Source organism: Eptatretus burgeri, chromosome 2, assembly GCF_056783735.1.
Source record: "Eptatretus burgeri isolate ZD-2024b chromosome 2, Ebu_testis_v1, whole genome shotgun sequence".
Classification (NCBI taxonomy): Eukaryota; Metazoa; Chordata; class Myxini; order Myxiniformes; family Myxinidae; genus Eptatretus; species Eptatretus burgeri.
Window position 1 is genome coordinate 71,563,929 of NC_140962.1, and position 19,576 is coordinate 71,583,504.

At 48.3% G+C, this 19,576-nt stretch overlaps 1 protein-coding gene across 1 annotated transcript in view; it reads right to left on the minus strand.

Moving 5' to 3' along the window:
- LOC147032283 (clathrin interactor 1-like) overlaps positions 1 to 18,428 on the minus strand; it is a 66,792-nt gene extending 48,364 nt beyond the window's left edge. Inside the window, exons 1-4 of the mRNA XM_085869739.1 lie at positions 18,403 to 18,428; positions 18,163 to 18,263; positions 13,941 to 14,045; positions 10,646 to 10,742 (exon numbers count right to left, since the gene is read on the minus strand). Coding sequence (XP_085725865.1) covers positions 10,646 to 10,742; positions 13,941 to 14,032 — 189 coding nt within the window. The 5' untranslated portion in view covers positions 14,033 to 14,045; positions 18,163 to 18,263; positions 18,403 to 18,428. The remainder of the gene's footprint in view (positions 1 to 10,645; positions 10,743 to 13,940; positions 14,046 to 18,162; positions 18,264 to 18,402) is intronic.
- Positions 18,429 to 19,576: the final 1,148 nt, after the last annotated feature.

A 19,576-nucleotide genomic window follows, 5' to 3' on the forward strand; every position in this document is an offset into this window, starting at 1 on the left:
ACTCCAGCTCGGAGGACAGGTGAGCTGAAACCCAGAGCCTATCTCTAACCTCTCCACGTCGTATGCTCTTCAAGTTGTTCAGACCCGGGCTCCAGCGACAGCGAGCTGGATCCAATCGCCGTGAGCTGCGATCCTTCCCGAGCTCCCGCGAATCCTCCCGCGCTTCTCAACACGTGCTGGTGAGATGAGGCGCCGATCCTTCCCGTCGATGCGCCGATCCTTCCCCCAAGGAACCACCTCCAAGAAAAGGTCGATGAGTCGCACCAAGCCGGGAACCAAAATGGAGAACAAAGAGCTCCACGAACCAAGAAGAAGAAGAAGAAGCCACCACTCGCAGCTCGAGCTGAGCAACCGGCTTAACTTTCTTACAAACAAGGCAGCTTGAAGCAAAAAGCTTTCAAAAGCCTCTGACCCTAACCAGAGTCAAGCAAGACCCGAAGCTCTGCTGAACAATTCCTCTGCAGAAGCAAAAAGCTTCCGAAGGCCTCAACCCTAACCCAAGCCAAGCAGGACCCGAAGGTCTGCTGAGCGACTACTCTCTGCCGAAGCAAAAAGCTTACTCCTCCAACTCCCCTGACACGAACAAAGAGACGATCTTCTCTTATCCTTCTCCCGCCCTCTCTCCCACGCCCGGCGTGAGTCGTGCCCTCGTGATCCATCCCCCCGCTCAACCACGGGTGGGAGGGAGTTGTTGACATCATGAGTCACGGGACGTCAGGATTCTTCTTCCTCTTCACAGAAGAGGGGGAGGGATGTCTCCATTGTTCGTTCCCCAACTATTGAATCGATCTGCAGCGCATCTAATCGATTTCTGAACATTTAAACAATGAAAGGTGAGCTATCTAGGGAACAAGCACTTATCGACATAGCTGACTAAAGGAACCTGAATGTTGTGTGCAATGGAATTCCCAAATTCGTAACAATATATATATATATATATATATATATATATATATATATATATATATATATATATATATATATATATATATATATATATATATATATATATATATATATATATATATATATATATATATATATATATATATATATATATATATATATAGGGCTGTGTCCACTGGGGATCGGTGGAGTGCTCGTCGCACTCCACATGTTTCCATTTTCCTGCCGATCACATCACTTGTCTTCTGGTTGAATGGTTTGCATTAGCAGGAACAATCGTCTGGGTGTCAGACGGATGGTTGTTCTGTGCGGATTATGAGGTTTTACAGTGTGAGACGTAATCCAGGGCAATGCTCACTATAACAGTCAGGAGGTGCATCTGGTGTGTGTGTGTGTGTGTGTGTGTGTGTGTGTGTGTGTGTGTGTGTGTGTGTGTGTGTGTGTGTGTGTGTGTGTGTGTGTGTGTGTGTGTGTGTGTGTGTGTGTGTGTGTGTGTGTGTATATATATATAAAAATATATATATATATATATATATATATATGTCGGGAATCGTACCTTTTTCTATTAGCTTTGCCTCTTTAGAAGTCAGTATATGCTTTTTGCAGGCTTGGGGATAAACTATACTCTTCGCTGGCTGCTTGTGAAAAGGGACAATTAGAACAGTGTATGCAGAAAATGATTATAATTGTCCTTGAGTAATTCAAAGAAACTCTGTGAGAACAGGAACCGTAAGGTGCTCTTATCTCGACTTATGTTTCAGCATTCTTGTAATGAAAGGACAAAATGGGGAATAAGCATTTGTCCAAGGATAAAACCGAGAATATAACAGGGTAAAATAGCCGTCTCAGACTGGTGACTGGCGCCACAAACACACATACACAAACACCCAAAAAGGAATGAAGTAAACGTCACCGTGTGGTGGAGTCTTCGGCTCAGTTCTCCAGATCCAGCCTTCACCGCTGGCGTCTCTTCCGACTCGACGACCCAGCGAACCAGAGCGCGATCCAGAGAGCCACCTCTAATCCCCTCAGCGCGCACGATCCTAACACCACCTTGCCGACTACTACGATCACTCGGATCACTCGAACAACGCGGACCACTCGGACAACGATGCCAAGAGCGACGACAACCAAGACGACTCTTCTGACTGGGACCACCACACGGCAAAGCTCCTCACGCGTCCCTTTATAGCCGCCGTTCCGCCCCGCCCCTCTTTCCAGCACACGCGGGAACCTTCCAGAAGGAAGTGTTTTCCCGCCAAATCGGGGACGCTCGCCGCCGCGGTAGTTGTCTTGGTTTTTCTCCTTGTCCCTCGCAGGGTGAAATCCACTGCGGAGACGCCATTCGTTTGGGGGAGGGGGGGAACGGGGGTCGCCTGCTTTCCCTCAATGAAGGTCAGGCCTCCGACAACCGTGCTGAGGTGGAAACGCGGTGGGGTGGTTGGTGTGGTTGGTGGTTGAGGTGATCATGGTTGTTGGCGAGGTGATCGTGGTTGTTGTAATGATGGCACGGTGGGCGTTGTGGTTGGCGATTGAGATCGTGGTTGTTGTGATTGGCCCAAAATAAAGACAGCAAAAAAAAAAAACCACTATCTCAAGATCACAGCCCTGATCACATGAATAATCCCATTAGACAATGGTGGGGAAATCTCTCTGAACACAGACTTACCAGAATAACTGAACTAAGGACCTATATGGTGTTCTGCGAATTTCCACATCCGTAACACTACCCCTCCCCTTTTTGCAGACTCGTCCCGAGTCGTCGAATTTTCGTGTGCCTTCATGTGTAAGTTTCCCCGAGTACATTTTATCTTTGGATCCCTCAGTGCGACATGTAGTGTATCCGTGTCCCAAAAATAAATATCCTAAGGGCTGAGTAACTAACTAAACAAACCCACTCATGCAGACAACTTAAATAAATTGCCGACGCTACGACAAACATGCAGGGGGAAGCAACTATGTACAATCTTAACTTAACTTACAAATTTTACACTAAACCATGGCCCAGGACTGATGGACTCTGTGGAAAAAAGGGCACATCGCAATGTCAGCGATATTTTGAGGGTGAGCGCCCCTGCAGCTGAAGGTCAGATGTCTTCGGGGCCTGTTCAAAAGGCCCCGTTGTCTGTCACAAAACCTTTTTATGTCTTCAGCTGCTGAAGGCAACTCACCCCAACCTGGCGGCTATGCGCCATCCCACAGGCCATTCTTCAAGCAGGGAGCCAGGCTGCTCACACGCAGTCTCTGGCTCATGAAACAAATGCAGATGACAGGGAATATGGCCAGCTGCACCAATGCAGTCCTAGGCCTCCCCCTTGAAATGAGCGCAGTGAACACAAACGGTGCACGGACTGCACCAATGCAGTCTCTGTGTGCGGCTGCCTGCAAGGCAGTCCCTGCAGAACATTGGATGGTACCGATGCAAACAACACCTGAATGGATGTATGGATGGAAAATGAACACCGACGCAAGAAAACACAATGGTCGGCGGGGCTGCCTGCAGGGCAGTCCCCGCAACTTATGTGATGATCCTGGCGCACATGGTGATGGATGGAATGGGGCAAATGCAAACAAGGGCTAGTAGGCATGGGGTCAAGGCAAAGGCAGGCAGACAAGGCATGGCAAGGCCGGCACAGGCCGTTGTAGCAAAAACAGGCCGGCAGGTGAAGCTGGCCGGCACAGGCCTTGTAGCAAAAACAGGCCGGCAGGTGAAGCTGGCCGGCACAGGCCTTGTAGCAAAAACAGGCCGGCAGGTGAAGCTGGCCGGCACAGGCCTTGTAGCAAAAAACAGGCCGGCAGCTGAAGCTGGCCGGCACAGGCCTTGTTCTGGAGGTTCATGGAGAGAGTGCGGTGGTGCTGGCCACTCGGAAGGCTGGCTCGGACCTACCCTACTGTCTCCCTCCCAACCTATCGCCTTTGCCTGTCTCTGTCCATACCCACCCCCTTAGTTTGCAAAAAATCCACCCAATTTAGCCCCAACTTATTTTTTTGTTTTATTTTATTTTTATTTCCCATATGATAAATCGTCTCCCTAACCCCCTTTATAGTCTCTGTCCGGCTAACCTATCCTGTCCTAGCCTACTCCCAACCCCTATGTTCCCTTCCTGGAGGGGAATAAGGGAGAGCTAGTGTCCTGTGTCGAGGCCCAACTAAGCCTGAGAATGGCCTCCTCAGATCTCAGCGATCTACTTTACCACGGTGGGTCCAGCGGCCCACAACGAGAGCGAAGGGATGGATGGTGTGGAGGGGTACACTTCCTAACTACCCTAACATTTATTAACATTAAACTACCCCGGGGCTTTCCAAAAGCGCCTGTCGCTTAATCTACTGGTTCTACCAAGATTCCCATCGCCTGTGTTGGTGTCCTCACAATTTCGGGCCTTGCCCTCAAATTTTCCCTCGTGCCCTCGCACGGTCTCGTGGTTGGGACGCGTGGCTCCCTTGGCAGGAACTACCCTCTGCAGATTCTCCAACGATGGCACCCCCGGGCCCTGCAACTGTCTCCGAGCCTACCAGCTCCCTAAAAACTGGGGAGTGCCCTCCCTAGCTACTCCCCCTCGATGCTCAAGTGGCAGGCTGGCACCCCGAGCCCCCTCCCTGGGTGCCCGTGCCCAATGCACTGCCCACGTGGCCAATGGCGCCCCGGGCCCCGCATCATGTGGGCCCACCCGTGCCCACTACACTATCCCGCCCCCCCATGGGCCCTTGGCCTACCGCGGCCGACTAGCCCGGTGCCCGGGGTACCCACTAAGCGATACTCACCGTTCGCAGCCACACTCCCAGCCGTCAACAGGGCTCCTGCACCCCTCCAAACAGGTTTCGAGCCTACGTTCCCACCAACAGCAAAACGACCTCCATTTTGTCAATTTGACTAACCCACTAACTACCATTACTCTGACCCCAGGGTCCCTTGGGTGGGAATCACTCCTCCCCCCAATCACTCATCGCACCTTGCATACCACATTCGCTCCATACACTCAGGCCCACTGGCCCTCACTCACTCAAGTACATTTTCCAATTCATTTCACTCCATCGCTGAACACTGCCATTCTTCCGACTAAATCCCATAACTACCTCGTGCTCCATCGTCATCCCTTACACTATAGAACGCTCCATTTAACTCTACATAGTAAGCTATGTCCCCACTACACATTCACAGTCTGTCTCTGACCTCAAAAATCATTTCCCATCCTAAATCTCAACTAAAATCCCTCTAACTAATCCATTCCATGGGCTCCATGAGGACTTATCCCTGCCCCATGGAGCTGGTCTAGCTATCTCTAACCCATCCCCCTAAGTAGTTCCATCCTGTGCCCTGGACAGGGGGGTCTTCCACCCCTTGCCCAGGGAATCCTGTTCACCCGAAGCGAGGCTTGCTTTTTTTTCATGCGCCCACCAGCGCGGCAACTCGCAACCTGCGCTCTTTCCCCGTGACGTCATGGCAGCTGTTCGCGTTTCGCACACCTCGTCCCTCCTCGGACGGCAACCATCCGGCAGGGATTTCCCTCTGCTGGATTCCAACCATGCAGCCCGACGTCACTCTGCGCATCCCAAAGCAAACCTCGCGTTTCGAGGGGTTCCCCACACGAGCACATGTGCGCTGCTCGTTGGAGCTTTACACACACGCTAGCCTGGAGAACCCATCCATTCCAAATTCATCATCCAGCCTAGCTTCTGTCCGTCCGCGGGATCGGCTCATCCACCGCGTGCATTTCCGGACCGGATTTCACTCGCGTAGGCGCGCACGTGGCAGCCTCGTGCGTAGCACAGCACGGACCCCGCGCGCTGCCGTGCAAACCCGGCACGGTCCCCAAAACAGCTACGGCCGCTACTCGGCCTTTGTCCACCGTCGTCGTCGCACTCTCACGCACGCCCTCCCACGTGCCACGACGCTCACACACCGCGCCATGACAATCGGACATGCGGTTGCATGGTCCCGCATGCCGACAGTCATCTCCCTCACATACAGCGACCTCACACACGCTGTCTCTCCTCTCACACATAGCCTTTTACTAAGGCACTCCTTTTCACCCATGCACACCATATTATTCACACACACACGGTCTCTTTCACACAACGCCTTTCACCCTCGCTATGCGCGCTTTTCAGCACACATTTCGCCACACTCGTAAACACACATACCGGGCCGACCACGCTGGGGATTCGCGCTACCTCAAGCGCTCCCGGGGTCTCCAAACCCCCCAAGCTCCACGTGCACCCGTCCACAGCACTCGCTCCCGAACCTCGTTCGGCACGACCGGACCCACCTGGTCGTGATCCGCTTCAAGGGGGCACATTCCCTCCCCTCATTCCATAAGGAGGCTATCCGGCTGCTTGCACTGGGTCACGAGACATTCCCCGAGTTCCCTCTCATTGTCCTCCACTACCTCCATGTGTGTGTGTTCGTCTTTCACCCCGTCTTTTTCGTGTCATCTCTCCTCTACTTTTTCTATCTCCCGCATCTCTATACATTTTATTTCTGTTGTCTCTTCGTGTCTATTAGTTTCTTCCTGGATCTTCGTCTGTTTCCTCATTCGTTTTATTTAATTCAGTCTCGACTCGGTCTATCTCCCGTGTCTCTGGCAATACTCCTATTTCCTTCGTTGTCTCTGTTATTTCCCTTATCTCCATTTTTATTTGCGTCTCCTTTATCAGGGTTTGCCCTTATTGTTGCTTCATCCGACGAGTGATGGCTATCAAGTTCCGCACCACTAACGTTCCTCCCTGTGGTGATGTCACACATCCCATCTTGTTGTGCTGTTCCACTTCCTGGCTCTTTTTGAGTCATTCTTCCTCTCTGAGCTTTTTGAGTTGTTCGTTCTCTTTCCGGAGTTTTTCCATCTCTGTGGATTCCAACTTTGCTCTCTCCTCGAGCTGGTTAATTTCAAATTCATATCGTTTTTGTTTTCTCCCCCACTGTTCCTCGTGTTTTTCATTCTTCAATCTCATCGTTTCCTTCATTTTGTCGATTTCCTTTTCCTGTTTTATTCCTTGTTCTTTCACTATCTCCTCGTACTCCAACCTTGCTTTTTCTTTCAATTGGTCAACCTCAAATTCATGTTCTTTTTGTTTTCTATCCCACTGTCTCTCATGTTCTTCCTTCTCCAATCTTGTTGTCTCCCTCATTATTCTTCCTTGCATCTCATTCTTTAATCTGGCCTTGGCTTCTAATTGTTCGATCTGCACAGTGTGGTTCCTTAACATTTCATTCTCCGTTCTTGTTCTTTCCTCTCATAACATCTCCAGTTCGTTTTGTAGTTCCCTCTCTTTGCTTTGGTGTTACTGAAACTCAGAATTTTTTTTCCATTTTTCCTCTCTCATCGTTTCCTTCAATCGGTCGATCTTTCTTCTCTGCTCCATTTCCTGCCCCATTTCCTCCAATCTCTTTTAGTATCCCTGGCGTTTCTGTTCCCATTTTCCGTCTTCCAACTTTGTTTTCCATTTTTCTTCCAAGTTCTTTCTATCCCGGGAATTACTAATTTGCTCCTCTATTCTTTTGTTCAGTTTCCTCTTCTCTTGTTCCAGGCTCTCCCTTATCTGATTGCCTGATCTTACCTCTTTCTTCAGATGTTTCAATTCCAAATCGTGTTTCCGTTTTTCCTCTTCCAACTTTGTTTTCCATTCTTCCTCCAATTCTGCCCGAAGCTCGCCAATGTCTGCTTGCCTCGCCTGTCATGACCACGTGGTTTGAACAGTGGCTGGGAGCCCACGCCTCGTATCGTGTCGTTTGTTGTGCTATTAATAGAAACCCGCTCCGTGTTGCACTGAGGTGCGATCACGCCGCTATTTTGCGAATTTGAGTTTACTTGCCGACAAATTTCATGCTCAGTATATGAGGGTGAGCACCCCCACTGATTGCAATTAGTGGTTGAGTTATAAGAAGAACCGTCCCGGGCCATGGATTCTACATTAATACACATTCCTAATCCACCCTGCTCCCGCTCGCCTTGAAATGCCATCTTGCGAATCGGAATAATTTATACGCTCGTAATTTGATGGAAACAGAGGGTCGCCTCGCACACCCTTGATCCGGTTCCGCTAATTTGGTTTGGTGTGAAGGCGGGAGAGTTTGCACCCCACACCTCGACACCAGTGTTGTATATTTCCGCCTGCTGGCGGGCGAACGACCGCGTTTAACCAATAGCAGCCACTTCGCCCACCGAACGGACAATCCAGTCGCGGCTTTCCGGATCAACGCCGAAAACCAGCCACGGGTGTGTTTTTAATCACACCACAACCTTGTCCGTACTCTACCTGCGCTACAGGGTCTGATCGCCAAATCTTCGATTTACCTAATTAATCGCGCAGGTAGATTACCGAGAGATTGTACCTCAACGGAGCCGCTTGGAAACGAGCCGCTTAAGCAGCTCGCTTCGTTTTGGGATAACCGAGTGGGGTATTTATCGCGCAGCCCCGTTGGACCTGTTCACTTTATCGGCTATTAAAAAGCCAGCTATATTCCAAACTCAATTATGGCAGTTCAATTAGGGAAAGGACGCAACGAACGGGTAAACATTTAAACAAGTACATTTATTTCCACACATAAGCACGTAAGCAATGCAATGTACAAGCAATTGATGGGGAAGATGCAATGGGGGAAGGGGAGAAGGAGAGTATGAGCAAACAAAAGCCTACAGCCGATTTCTATAATTATTATGAACATGCACAGTCACTTAAACGGGTTTTACTTAACGGACTGGAGCCACGAACAGACATACACAAACACCCAAAAAGGAATGAAGTAAACGTGACCGTGTGGTGGAGTCTCGGGCTCCGTTCTCCAGACCCAGCCTTCACTGCTGGCGTCTCTTCAGACTTGACGACCCAGCGAACCAGAGCGCGATCCAGACAGCCACCTGTAATCCCCTCAGCGCACACGATCCTGACACCACCTCACCGACTACTACGATCACTCGGATCACTCGGACAACGGCGCCAAGAGCGACGACAACCAAGACGACTCTTCTGACTGGGACCACCACACGACAAAGCTCCTCATGCGTCCCTTTATAGGTGCCGTTCCGCCCCGCCCCTCGTCCCCCGCCCCTCTTTCCAGCACACGCGGGAACCTTCCAGAAGGAAGTGTTTTCCCGTAAAATCGGGGACGCTCGCCGCCGCGGTAATTGTCTTGGTTTTTCTCCTTGTCCCTCGCAGGGTGAAATCCACCGCGGAGACGTCATTCGTTCGGGGGAGGGGGGGAACGGGGGTCACCTGCTTTCCCTCGACGAAGGCCAGGCCTCCGACAACCGTGCTGAGGTGGAAACGCGGTGGGGTGGTTGGTGTGTTTGGTGGTTGAGATGATCGTGGTTGTTGGCGATGTGATCGTGGTTAGTAGCGCTTTGTGGTGGAAGTAATGATGGCGCGGTGGGTGTTGTGGTTGGCGGTTGAGATGATCGTGGTTGTTGTGATTGGCCCAAAATAAAGACAGCAAAAGAAAAACCACTATCTCAAGATCACAGCCCTAATCACACGAATAATTACCATTAGGCAATGGTGGGGAAATCTATCTGAACACAGACTTACCGGAATAACTGAACTAAGGACCTATATGGTGTTCTGCGAATTTCAACAGCCGTAACAATACATTTGCTCCATTATAAGAAGATGTTAAAGTGGGGAATTATCATTAAGTGGGTCAATTATTACACCTACTAATGCACTCCTGCATCACCCTACAAAATAACTTGAACACTTGGTGTTACCACAAAAATAATTTTTTCATCACAACTCAAATTATGTCAATTATCCATGTTATAGTATAATGAAACTATAGCCTGGTGTTGGCTAAGTGGTTAGGGTGGCGGCTTGGGATCCCAGGGTCCTGAGTTCAAGCCCCGTTGGCTGCTGAATTAACACCAGGGGATTGACTCAGCCTGTCATCCATCTGAGGTCGGCGAAGTGAGTACCAGTGTACTGGTCCCGGTGTATGCCCCGGTTAGAATAGGTATACCATGTCCCTGTGTGTCGTAATAGGCGACCAGGGTTGACGTCAGGAAGGGCATCCGGCCATAAAACATTGCCTCAAGAAAAAGCCTAACCCCTGCATAGCAGGGAAAAATGGCTGTAAAAACGGTCATTTGTATATAGTATAATGAAACTACAGTCACCATAGATTGGGAAAGGGGGGGTGGGGGGGGTGCATTGAAACATACACTTCTGATTGTTTGTGGGAAGAGATGCATTGAAACTTGGTGGTTGTACTTGGGGTGTACATGAACATTCTATTAAGTTTGGAGAACCATAACAATCATTCCTTTCACGCAGTGAAGCGCATTGAATGCCAAGGCAGTTTCATTTGGCTAAGGAGTACAGTCTTGGACAGGTCACCACTCCAAAGCAGGACACTCAAATGGCTTATTGCCCCAGTAAGCTGATACTCATTTTGCCAACCTCAGAAGGATAACAGGCTGAGTCAGCTCACCTGGTGTTATTTAAACGGTGAGACATGGGCTCAAACTCAAGACCGCGAGATCTTAAGCCAACCACCAAAACCGTTAAGCCAACACCAAGCTTCACCTCAAATTAAGTAAGTTGGGTTGGCCACCTCAAATTTAAAGTTGTCCATCCCTCCCTACCCCCTTGACGTTCCCGTAGGGAGGGAGGGAACAGGTATTTCTAGTTAATTGAATTAAATGAAGCATAATCAGTACTAAAAGTCTATGGTGTAGGATATTCTCAACATGAATCTACACCCAAAGAACACCACTGTGTTAGTGAGAATAATGCAGGTGATTCAAACCTTGTACACACGTCTCCAACTTTTCTTGTTGTCTTTGAGCATTCGGGACCAAAGCATATTCATTACCTCAGGAAACTGTTCAAACTTGAACGTGGCCCTGGAAGAGTAAGAAGACAAAGACGATAAATGTAATTGAGAAAGTATTATAAAAAAAAGAAGACAAACCATTTCAAAATTTGACTGTCTTTATGGCAGACATTCCTTAAAATTAAGTTTTCATCATGGATTTTCATGAAGTAAAATATGATTGGCTTGCAAGCATTCCACTCCGAACTCCTGGCTAATGATGTGTGCAACACAGGTTCAAATCCCATATGCCATAGGTGCTTGTCCATCGTCTTCAGATGTCAGTTTAATTAATGCAGTTAAGTGCAATGACATCTTCTCGAGTGTTTGCCCTCTATGCGATTTGTGTACAGGTTCCACTCCAAGCCTTAGAGTAGTGCAAAACTAGAACGCACTCAAGGGAGATGGTGACTCGTGTCATTCGGTTTCTCTTCTTGGAAGTCATGGTTGGTTTATGATTTTATGTACAAAAACAGTAGACAGAAGCAAACAGACAGACAGAAGAAATCATCGCAATACTCACATGCTTGGTCTATGCCCGAAACCTGAATAATAAATATTGTTGCGGATTCGCGCCCGCCGGCGTGCGAACGGCCACGTAACTCGAATCGCGGCACGTCGCCCACCGGACGGACAATCCAGTCGTGACCCTCTCGGACTAACGCCGGGAACCAGTCACGGGTGGACCTTTCGGTCTCACCGCGATCGAGCCAATCGGCCCCCGCGTGGGATAGGGTTGCTCGCCAAATTCGACCTACCTAAGTACCCACACGGAGGGTAGACCGGGCGATCGCACCTCGCCGCAGGTCGACTTCGGACACGGGCCACTTAAGCGACCCGTTCCGTACTATCGGGATAACGGAGCGGTGTTATTCGTCGGCCTCGACGGTTCGATTAATTATCGGGCGTCTTAGCCCACGACCAACCCTTTACGTGAAGCAAGATGGGGATTCAATGAAAGAAATGACGAAGCGAAGCGGGAAAACAGTTCAACAATAAGCACATTTATTTCGCGATGAACGGAAAGCACACATATACAATTCCACCAAAAGCACATGTAAAAGAAGAAGACAAAAAGCAAATGCAACAATGCAGATCTATCCGACTACCGGGCACTCGGCAACACTTATACAATTTTACTTCACAGACGGCGCCGACAACACATATTCCCAAAGCAAAAGAAAAGAGAACCACCCTCCAGGATGAGGGGGTAGGCGGGCCTGGGGCCGAGACCGTGTCGGGCCTACCCGTCCGATGATGAGACGCGGAGCGGCGGTGGTGCCTCAACTCCGCGGGCCTCGCGGACAGTGTCTGGTAGGGGGTGGGAAGGGGGCCCCCTTTTGTCGCACTATCTCAGCGCGGGGGGAAACAGGAGGGGGTTGCTGATGCTCGGGGAAAGGAGGATTTCACAAAATCTTGGGTCCCGCGACGAGCGTCTCCACCACGACCTCGGTCGCGCCGCCGGCCTCTCCTTCCGCAGTTCCCCGAATCCGACGCGAGCACCCCCTCAACCGCCTTCGCCGCCGCCGCCTCTCCACAGCTCCGTCCTCTTCACTCCGACTCCACGAACTCCCAACTGCAAACTGCCAACTGCGAACTGCTTCTCCGAACTCCAAAACTCAACTCCCTCCACTTCCAACTGCACTCGTCTGACGAACGCAGTCGTTTTTATAAGCCCCGTGGCTTCGCTCTTTCATCTTTGACCAAATGCCTCCGACCTTTCACCTCGCTCCCCATTGGCCCGAGGAAAAGTGGGCGTGAATGCTTTTTGATCCATGAATTTGCATATAGCGACCGCCCTCCAACGCCCTGGAGGCGGGGCCAAATCGCCCCTCGCTCACCGATTGGACGGAACAAAAGTGGGCGAGTCGTTTTTGATCCGTTTTTCTGCGGAAAATCCGTGATGTTTTTGAACAGGCTGCTCGGTGCGCGCCCCGCACGAGTCCAGCATCGGTGCCCACGAGTGGCGCGAGATGACGGTGATGCGATGGTGGCGAGTTGTGACGGTAAAGGTCGTGGCGGTTGTGGTGAAGCGGCGTTGTGGCTGGTGGTTGTTGTTGTGAAGTGGCGTTGTGGTTGGTGGTTGTTGTTGTGAAGTGGCGTTGTGGTTGGTGGTTGTTGTTGTGATGGCTGTTGAGACGTGGTTGGTGGTTGTAATAATGGCGGCTGGTCCAAAATAAAGATAGTAAAAGAAAAACGGCTATCCTGAAGAGTCGCAGCCCTCATGAATGACATTTATTCCCTCTAGACAACGGGTTTGGGCCTAACTACACATATACTTACCGAGATATCGCACCTAAGGGACCTGAATGGTGGTTTGCGAATTTGGTCAACCACAACAATATATATAATTATCCCCACGTTTTTTGAAAAGAAAAAAAAAACCGAAAAAAAAAACAGGGGCGGGGGGGGGGATAGTCATCTTCTGCCCCATCCATCCATCCATCCATCCATCCATCATGCTATCTCCTCCTAAAATCACTAAATGGTTGTGCAGAAATTCACCCATGCAAATGGTTATGTTTTCACCCCTGTCTGTTTGTGAACAAAATATTTCAAAAAGTTATGGATGGATTTGAACAAAACTTGGCCTGCAGGTTGGGCGTGTAACAAGGAATAATTGATCCGATTTTGGTGAAGATCCAAATCCGGAACCAGATCCGAGAATTTTTAAAGTGATTCTTCACCATTGAGCGATAGGACTAAAATGACATATAGCAGGATATCTCAAAAACTTGTGGACGGATTTGGACGAAACTCAGTGGATGATTTGGTTAGGTGACAAGAACAAGCCAATTCAATTTAAGTTCGGGTCCAAATCCAGATCCAGCTTATCAGTGGGATACAAAACGTAAACTAATCAGCCTGGCGGAAGTATGCTCCCGACTGAATGCCCTTCGAGTTTAATTTGCAATGATCAGATTTTGTATTAAAGACTATTAGTCTTGATGATAGACCACAATATTACATCAGTTAATACACCTGCACAGCACTGGCACCACCATTATAATGTTCAGCTTGGTCATTTCACTTGGGCAACCAGGAAGCATCCAGATGTTTTATCATCCTCGTTTCATCGATAGGGTTGTGATGCCCTCTGCAATTGGTCAATGAGAACGGCTTTTGTTTAATCATGGATTAACAAATCATCACCACAAGGCATAATAAATCAAAATGGTCAACAAGCAAGTTAAAGAAAAATGATTTGCTGATATACAAACTTACGCACTTTGCTATCTCACTCATAAGCTGCCCCGATGGTCCCCATGGTTCCTCGCTCGTCGCTTCTCGCACCTTTGCCTCCATTTCAGAATAATTCATAACTACGTTCGTCCTGCAAAGTATCACAAAAGGCATTATTTTCACTTAACCCACATCCTCATTAATACTACCTTTACATTGGTGTGACCGTAATGAAACGCGTCAGGTAACAGTCCAAATGGAGTGAGAGAAAAGAGGGGTGAGAAGCTGAGCATAATACAATTTAAGTGTTATGAACTTGTGACATGTCCATAAAAGTATGTGGGCGATTGTGGCTGAAACAAGGAAGAGTTGGCACGTCAGGTACAAAAGAGAATTGAAGCGATGCTACGTTTGGTCGCAGGAAACTGGAGGGAAGCAAAAGGTGACGACGGAGGCTTAAATCGAAAATGGGGCACAAAATAAAAGTTAACTCTGGAGCAGAGACTATTGCAAGTAATGTAAGAGAATGGTCCTGTTAACAGTCATATCATTAACCCAAGAGGAAGGTAATAATGCCTGGAATCCTAACTTCTTGTTAACATGCCAGGATGCGGAACGGGAAATGTACTCAAAACACTGCGTGCAAACTTTGGACTCTGAGTCAGCAGGCAGGTGAAGTAATGGGCAGGATGACCAGGGTAAGAGAACCAGGTAATAACATGAGAGATAAAGAAAAGAACAACTATTTGAACCTGTTCAATGTCATCGTCAGAAGTGTGGAACACCATACGGACAGTCCACAGACACCTCACACCTGCTGTTTATAAAAACAGCAACAGTCTTAACCAGGGCAAGAAGTTTACAAAAAAAAGCAGTCTACATTGCTCTCATTTAATTATTTATAATGGAACTCTTCCTTGCAAATCAAGAGGTGATTTGAGTGCTTTGAAAAGGGGTTAATTGGGGTAAAGGTTAGGGTGGGGGGGGGAGCCCAAGGTATCTCTGGACATGAACAAAGCCATAAATAAATGCATCAAGTCAGAAATGAAAATAGAATTGTTGTATTCAGGTATAAGAATGCATTTAATTTTCTACAAATAAAAACTTAAATTCACCTTGACACACTTGGAGATAAGAACTAAAGGAAAAAAACAAATTCAAAATTAAAAAAAATAGAGTGCAAGAAAGCAATGAGTGAATCTCCTGTATTCTCAATACCAGAACAATGCAGAACGAAGAGTGCACGTCTTTCAAATGCCATTTTAGGCATGAATGACTTGGAGACAGAAATAGACCACCTCGTGTCGGTCTGGCTTTGCCCCATTGTACATCAGAAATTACATAATACGAGGGACTCTCAACACAGGAGGAGGTTATTAGGACAAACATACCTGTGCCATATTCACACTTCCACTCTCCGCCCTCCCACCCCTCATCCCTCCCTCACTCAAAACAAATATACCTATACACACCCACTCTCTACAGCACCAACCACAAACTCTCAATCTCAATGTCAGACATGAGATCAGAGCCGTCTCTCTGGCCGTATAATCGAGCATTTGATACAGTCTGGCATCCTACCTTGCTCTATAAACTCTCTGCCTTTGGCAACCAACTCAAACTCCACGCATAGCTTACTGACTTCCTCAACTCTCGTATTCAGGGTGTAGCTAATGAGGGCATCACCTCTTCTCCTCTCCCTGTTAAAGCTGGAGTGCCCCAAAATAATGTTCGGAAGGACCAGGGTTGTCCCTCATGTTTATCTTCATCAATGATCTGTCTGATTCCCTCGAAAATCCTGCTTACATCTTTGCTGATGATTCCACCCACTGCATATAATCGCTCCTCCTTTAAACAGACAGACAGGCAGACAGCAGCCTCTTCACTCTCTGCAGACATTGATAGCATCAGGAGCTGGTGCAACACTTGGAATATGTCTTTCAACCGCGACAAATCCCACACACTCACCTTGTCTCTCTGAAATGACCATCTGGCGAACCCTCCTATCTATTTCATAAACAAACCATTGAAAGAAGTAAAGTCACTCATAAGTTTGGGCCTCACCATCGACCATGATCTTTCTTGAGCAAATCATGTATCCAAGTTGGCCTCCAAAGCCAACCGCCGACTGGGCATCCTTCGTCGTGCAGGGTCTTTCCTTGGCCAATCTGAACTTTTTACAACCTCCAAGACCTTCATTCACAGCTTGGTGGAGTACTGCCCTCCCCTTTTGGCTGGTGCCCCTGCTTCACATCTTGCCCTTTTTGTAGTCGTGCAAAGCAAGACCTTCAAAATCATTGGGATCTCCCATGAAGAAGCAGTGTCTATGCCTGTTACTTTCGCATCACCTCTCTGGTCTTGCACCCTCTGCCGCCTCTTGTCTCTGTTCCTCCCAGGTTTCTATGTGGCACACATTATCTACCAATAACCCTCTTTGTTAAAGTCCCAAAATCCAGGCTCACTGCTCACCTGCACTCATTCATTCCTATTTTCTGTCGGCTGTGGAACAAACTTCCCCCGTCCGTTCAGTCCCATTCTTCCCTCCAGGTGTTCACCACTACCCCAGGTCAAAATCCATACTCATGATCTCTTCTACCCCAAATGACACTGTTCCCAAGCACTCTCTTTTTACAGGTTATTGCGATTTCCCCCCTCTCCCCAACCTCTTTTAATTTGTTCATTTCCTAGTTAATTCCACTTTCCCCCTCTTGCTGTGTTTTATTCATCTAATATGCAGCTTCATCATCCTTCATGTGTCCTTCTCCCCCTCCCCTTAATTTCACTCCCACTTCCACTCTACTGTTGATGTTTCAACACTTTCCATTTTGTTCCCTTCCATTCTGCTTCAGCTCTTCCACGAGCCTCAATCTTCTTCTTCTCCTCTTTCCTTTATAAGGGGTGAGGTCCAATGGCAGCAATCTTCTGCCTTGACCACAATACTCCTCCACCTCCCCCTGTCCTCAGCCAACTCTACTCTCCAACCACCCCCACCTTATTGATATCCCTCCTCAGACAATCTACCCATCTCATCTGTGGTCTACCGCTTTTCCTCCTACCTTTCTCGCTCAACCCATCCGCTCCCATTACCATTCTCTCTTCCTCCATCAGCACCAAGTGCCAAACCCACTTCAGACGGCTTCTTACCCATCTACCTGTCAAACTCATCTGCATACCAATCTCCTCCCTCAGTTCATCAATCCTCCTTTTATCCATTCTCTTCACTCATGCAATCCTCCTGACCCAGTTGTTCTTGCAAACCTGCAGCCTCTTGTCGTCTCTCTGGCAGTGCCAGTCTTCAGACCGTAAAGGTAAACCAGCATTACACAAGACACCAGAACTTTCCCTTTCAATTTTCCTGAATATTTTTCTGTCTGCAATCAATTATGGACTGTGTACAAAAAAAAAAACCTCGATAATGTACAGCAACCACAACCGCCCCCCCCCCCACAACCAAACCCGACACCTGGTATTGGCTTAGTGTTTAAGGTGGCTGGCTTAAAATCTTAGGGTCTTGAGTTTGAGCCCGTCAGCTGTTGAATTAACACGAGGTGGGGTTGACTCAGCCTGTCATCTTTCCGAGGTCAGAAACATGAGCACCAGTGTACTGGTAATAGGGGCATTGCATCAACCAATGGGGCAACCAGCAATCACAGGCTGCACACGAAGAATTATATAAGATCCTTCCAGGGTCAGTGAAATGAGTGCCAGTGTACTGGTAATAGAGGGCTTAACGGTCAAGGTGGCTGGCTTAAGATCTTTACGGTCTTGAGTTTGAGCCCCCGGTTTTTTTTATACCGTTGAATCAACACCAGGTGGGGTTGACTCAGCCTGTCATCCTTCCGAGGTCGGCGAAGTGAACAACAGCGTACTGGTAATGGAGGGCACTGCATCAGCAGCACAATTACACTCCCAGAAAATGATGCAACCAGCAGCAACAGGCTGAACACAATAGCTAGCTAATCACTTGATGGGGGACACAGTGGAGGACTAGGGGGGGGTAGTGGAAGAATTACACCACAGACAAGACATCACAACTTAGAGGAAGAAAGTCAAGTATATTTATTGTAGTAGTGGTGGGTGGGAAGAGAAGGATGCTTGCATATTGACAGCTGGACAAACAGGTGAAAGGTCACATCAGTCTCAGCAATTAACAGATCTCAAGATGCCCAACAGCCCAAAATGCGCACACAACTACCACGAGTCGAGTTACACGGACATAGCCGTCGTGCACTGCTGAGGAAATTGGTGAAAACCCATTTCATTCGTACTTGTAGAGTGAAGTCGAGGCTCGTGGAAGAGCAGGGAAACGCACCAGCAGCAGGGAAGAGCGAGAACCCCGACGGGTGACGGGTTTACGTGCCGGACCGCGCTACACAAACACAGGAGTTCAGGTGTGCGCGCTTTGACCATCAAGGTAAATCAGTTCACCTCACTAACACGGACGATCTACCAAAGGACGGTCCCTAACGTCGCGACGCCGTTGGAAACGGCGCCTTTTATTAGTTTACCTCAGTCGTTGTTCGACGACGTTGGTGTTTAGTTGACGGACGGGGTCGTCGGGGAACGAGCTCGTTTTCTCACAACCCTGAATCGTTCCTCAGTGTTACCAAACCTTGCAGGACGTGACGCTGTAAGGCCCAAGCAAATGTGGAACTTCAAACCAGATGGAGAGACTGAGGTGGTGCAAACACCAGAGTGCAGATCCCGCTTCGTTTCAAAAAAAAAAAAAAAATTCTATTTCACAATCACACAAACGTCCGCACGACATCGACACAAGTTGTCCACAAAATACGGTGTTCGTAAGCCACTCACGCCTTGTCCACCAGCTCTTTGACGCGCCACATGTTCATGTGGAGAAAACGCCGATCCCGCCACGGCCGATATCGTCTCCTGGAAACGTCACGATCACGTGACCGTTTCCTCAAACCGCACGAACCTCACGGTGACGTCATGACGACGCGTCACGCGACGTGACGCGCAACATCGTATCTCGTACCTTTTGATTAATTATTAATCATTCCATATATTAACATGTTACAATTATTTAAAACTCGACTTTGAGTTGACGTCCTGTTTTCACTTGATTACCACAAAACATATGGCCGTGTGCACAGGGTAGGGATTTCCGTCTGGTCTGAGAAACTTCATGACTAAAACCTGTAACAGCGAAGGCAGAGCTGTATAAGTTTCTGCCGTCCGACAGCTATGTTAATTATTCTCAATAAACAAAAACAACACGTAACAAGAACAAGCTCAAATGAGCTAACATCCTCGTCCTCTTAATGATGACGTCATAAAAACGAATATGACGTCATTGTCATGTATCAGGTTAGCGATAAATTAATTATCTGTGCTAATGCCCGGCTTGATTCCCGCAAACAAAATTCAAACAGCTTGCCTAGTTTCGGAGATAATGGTATAAGCGATTTCCATTAGCGGCGATATTATGACGACAACTTTTTTTTTTCTCGGAAGAATTTCCAAAATCAGAGATGGTTCCTGCCTGCGTGTGGGCTCTCTGCATATTCATGGCAAGTTTCACGAAGATCCAATGAAAATTCTGGGTTGTTAAACAAAAAATGTCAAAAATAGGAATGACGTCATAAAAATTGATATGACATCATAGTGATGTATCATATGTGCGGTAATTCATCTCTGCTAATGCCCTGTTCGATTCCTGCA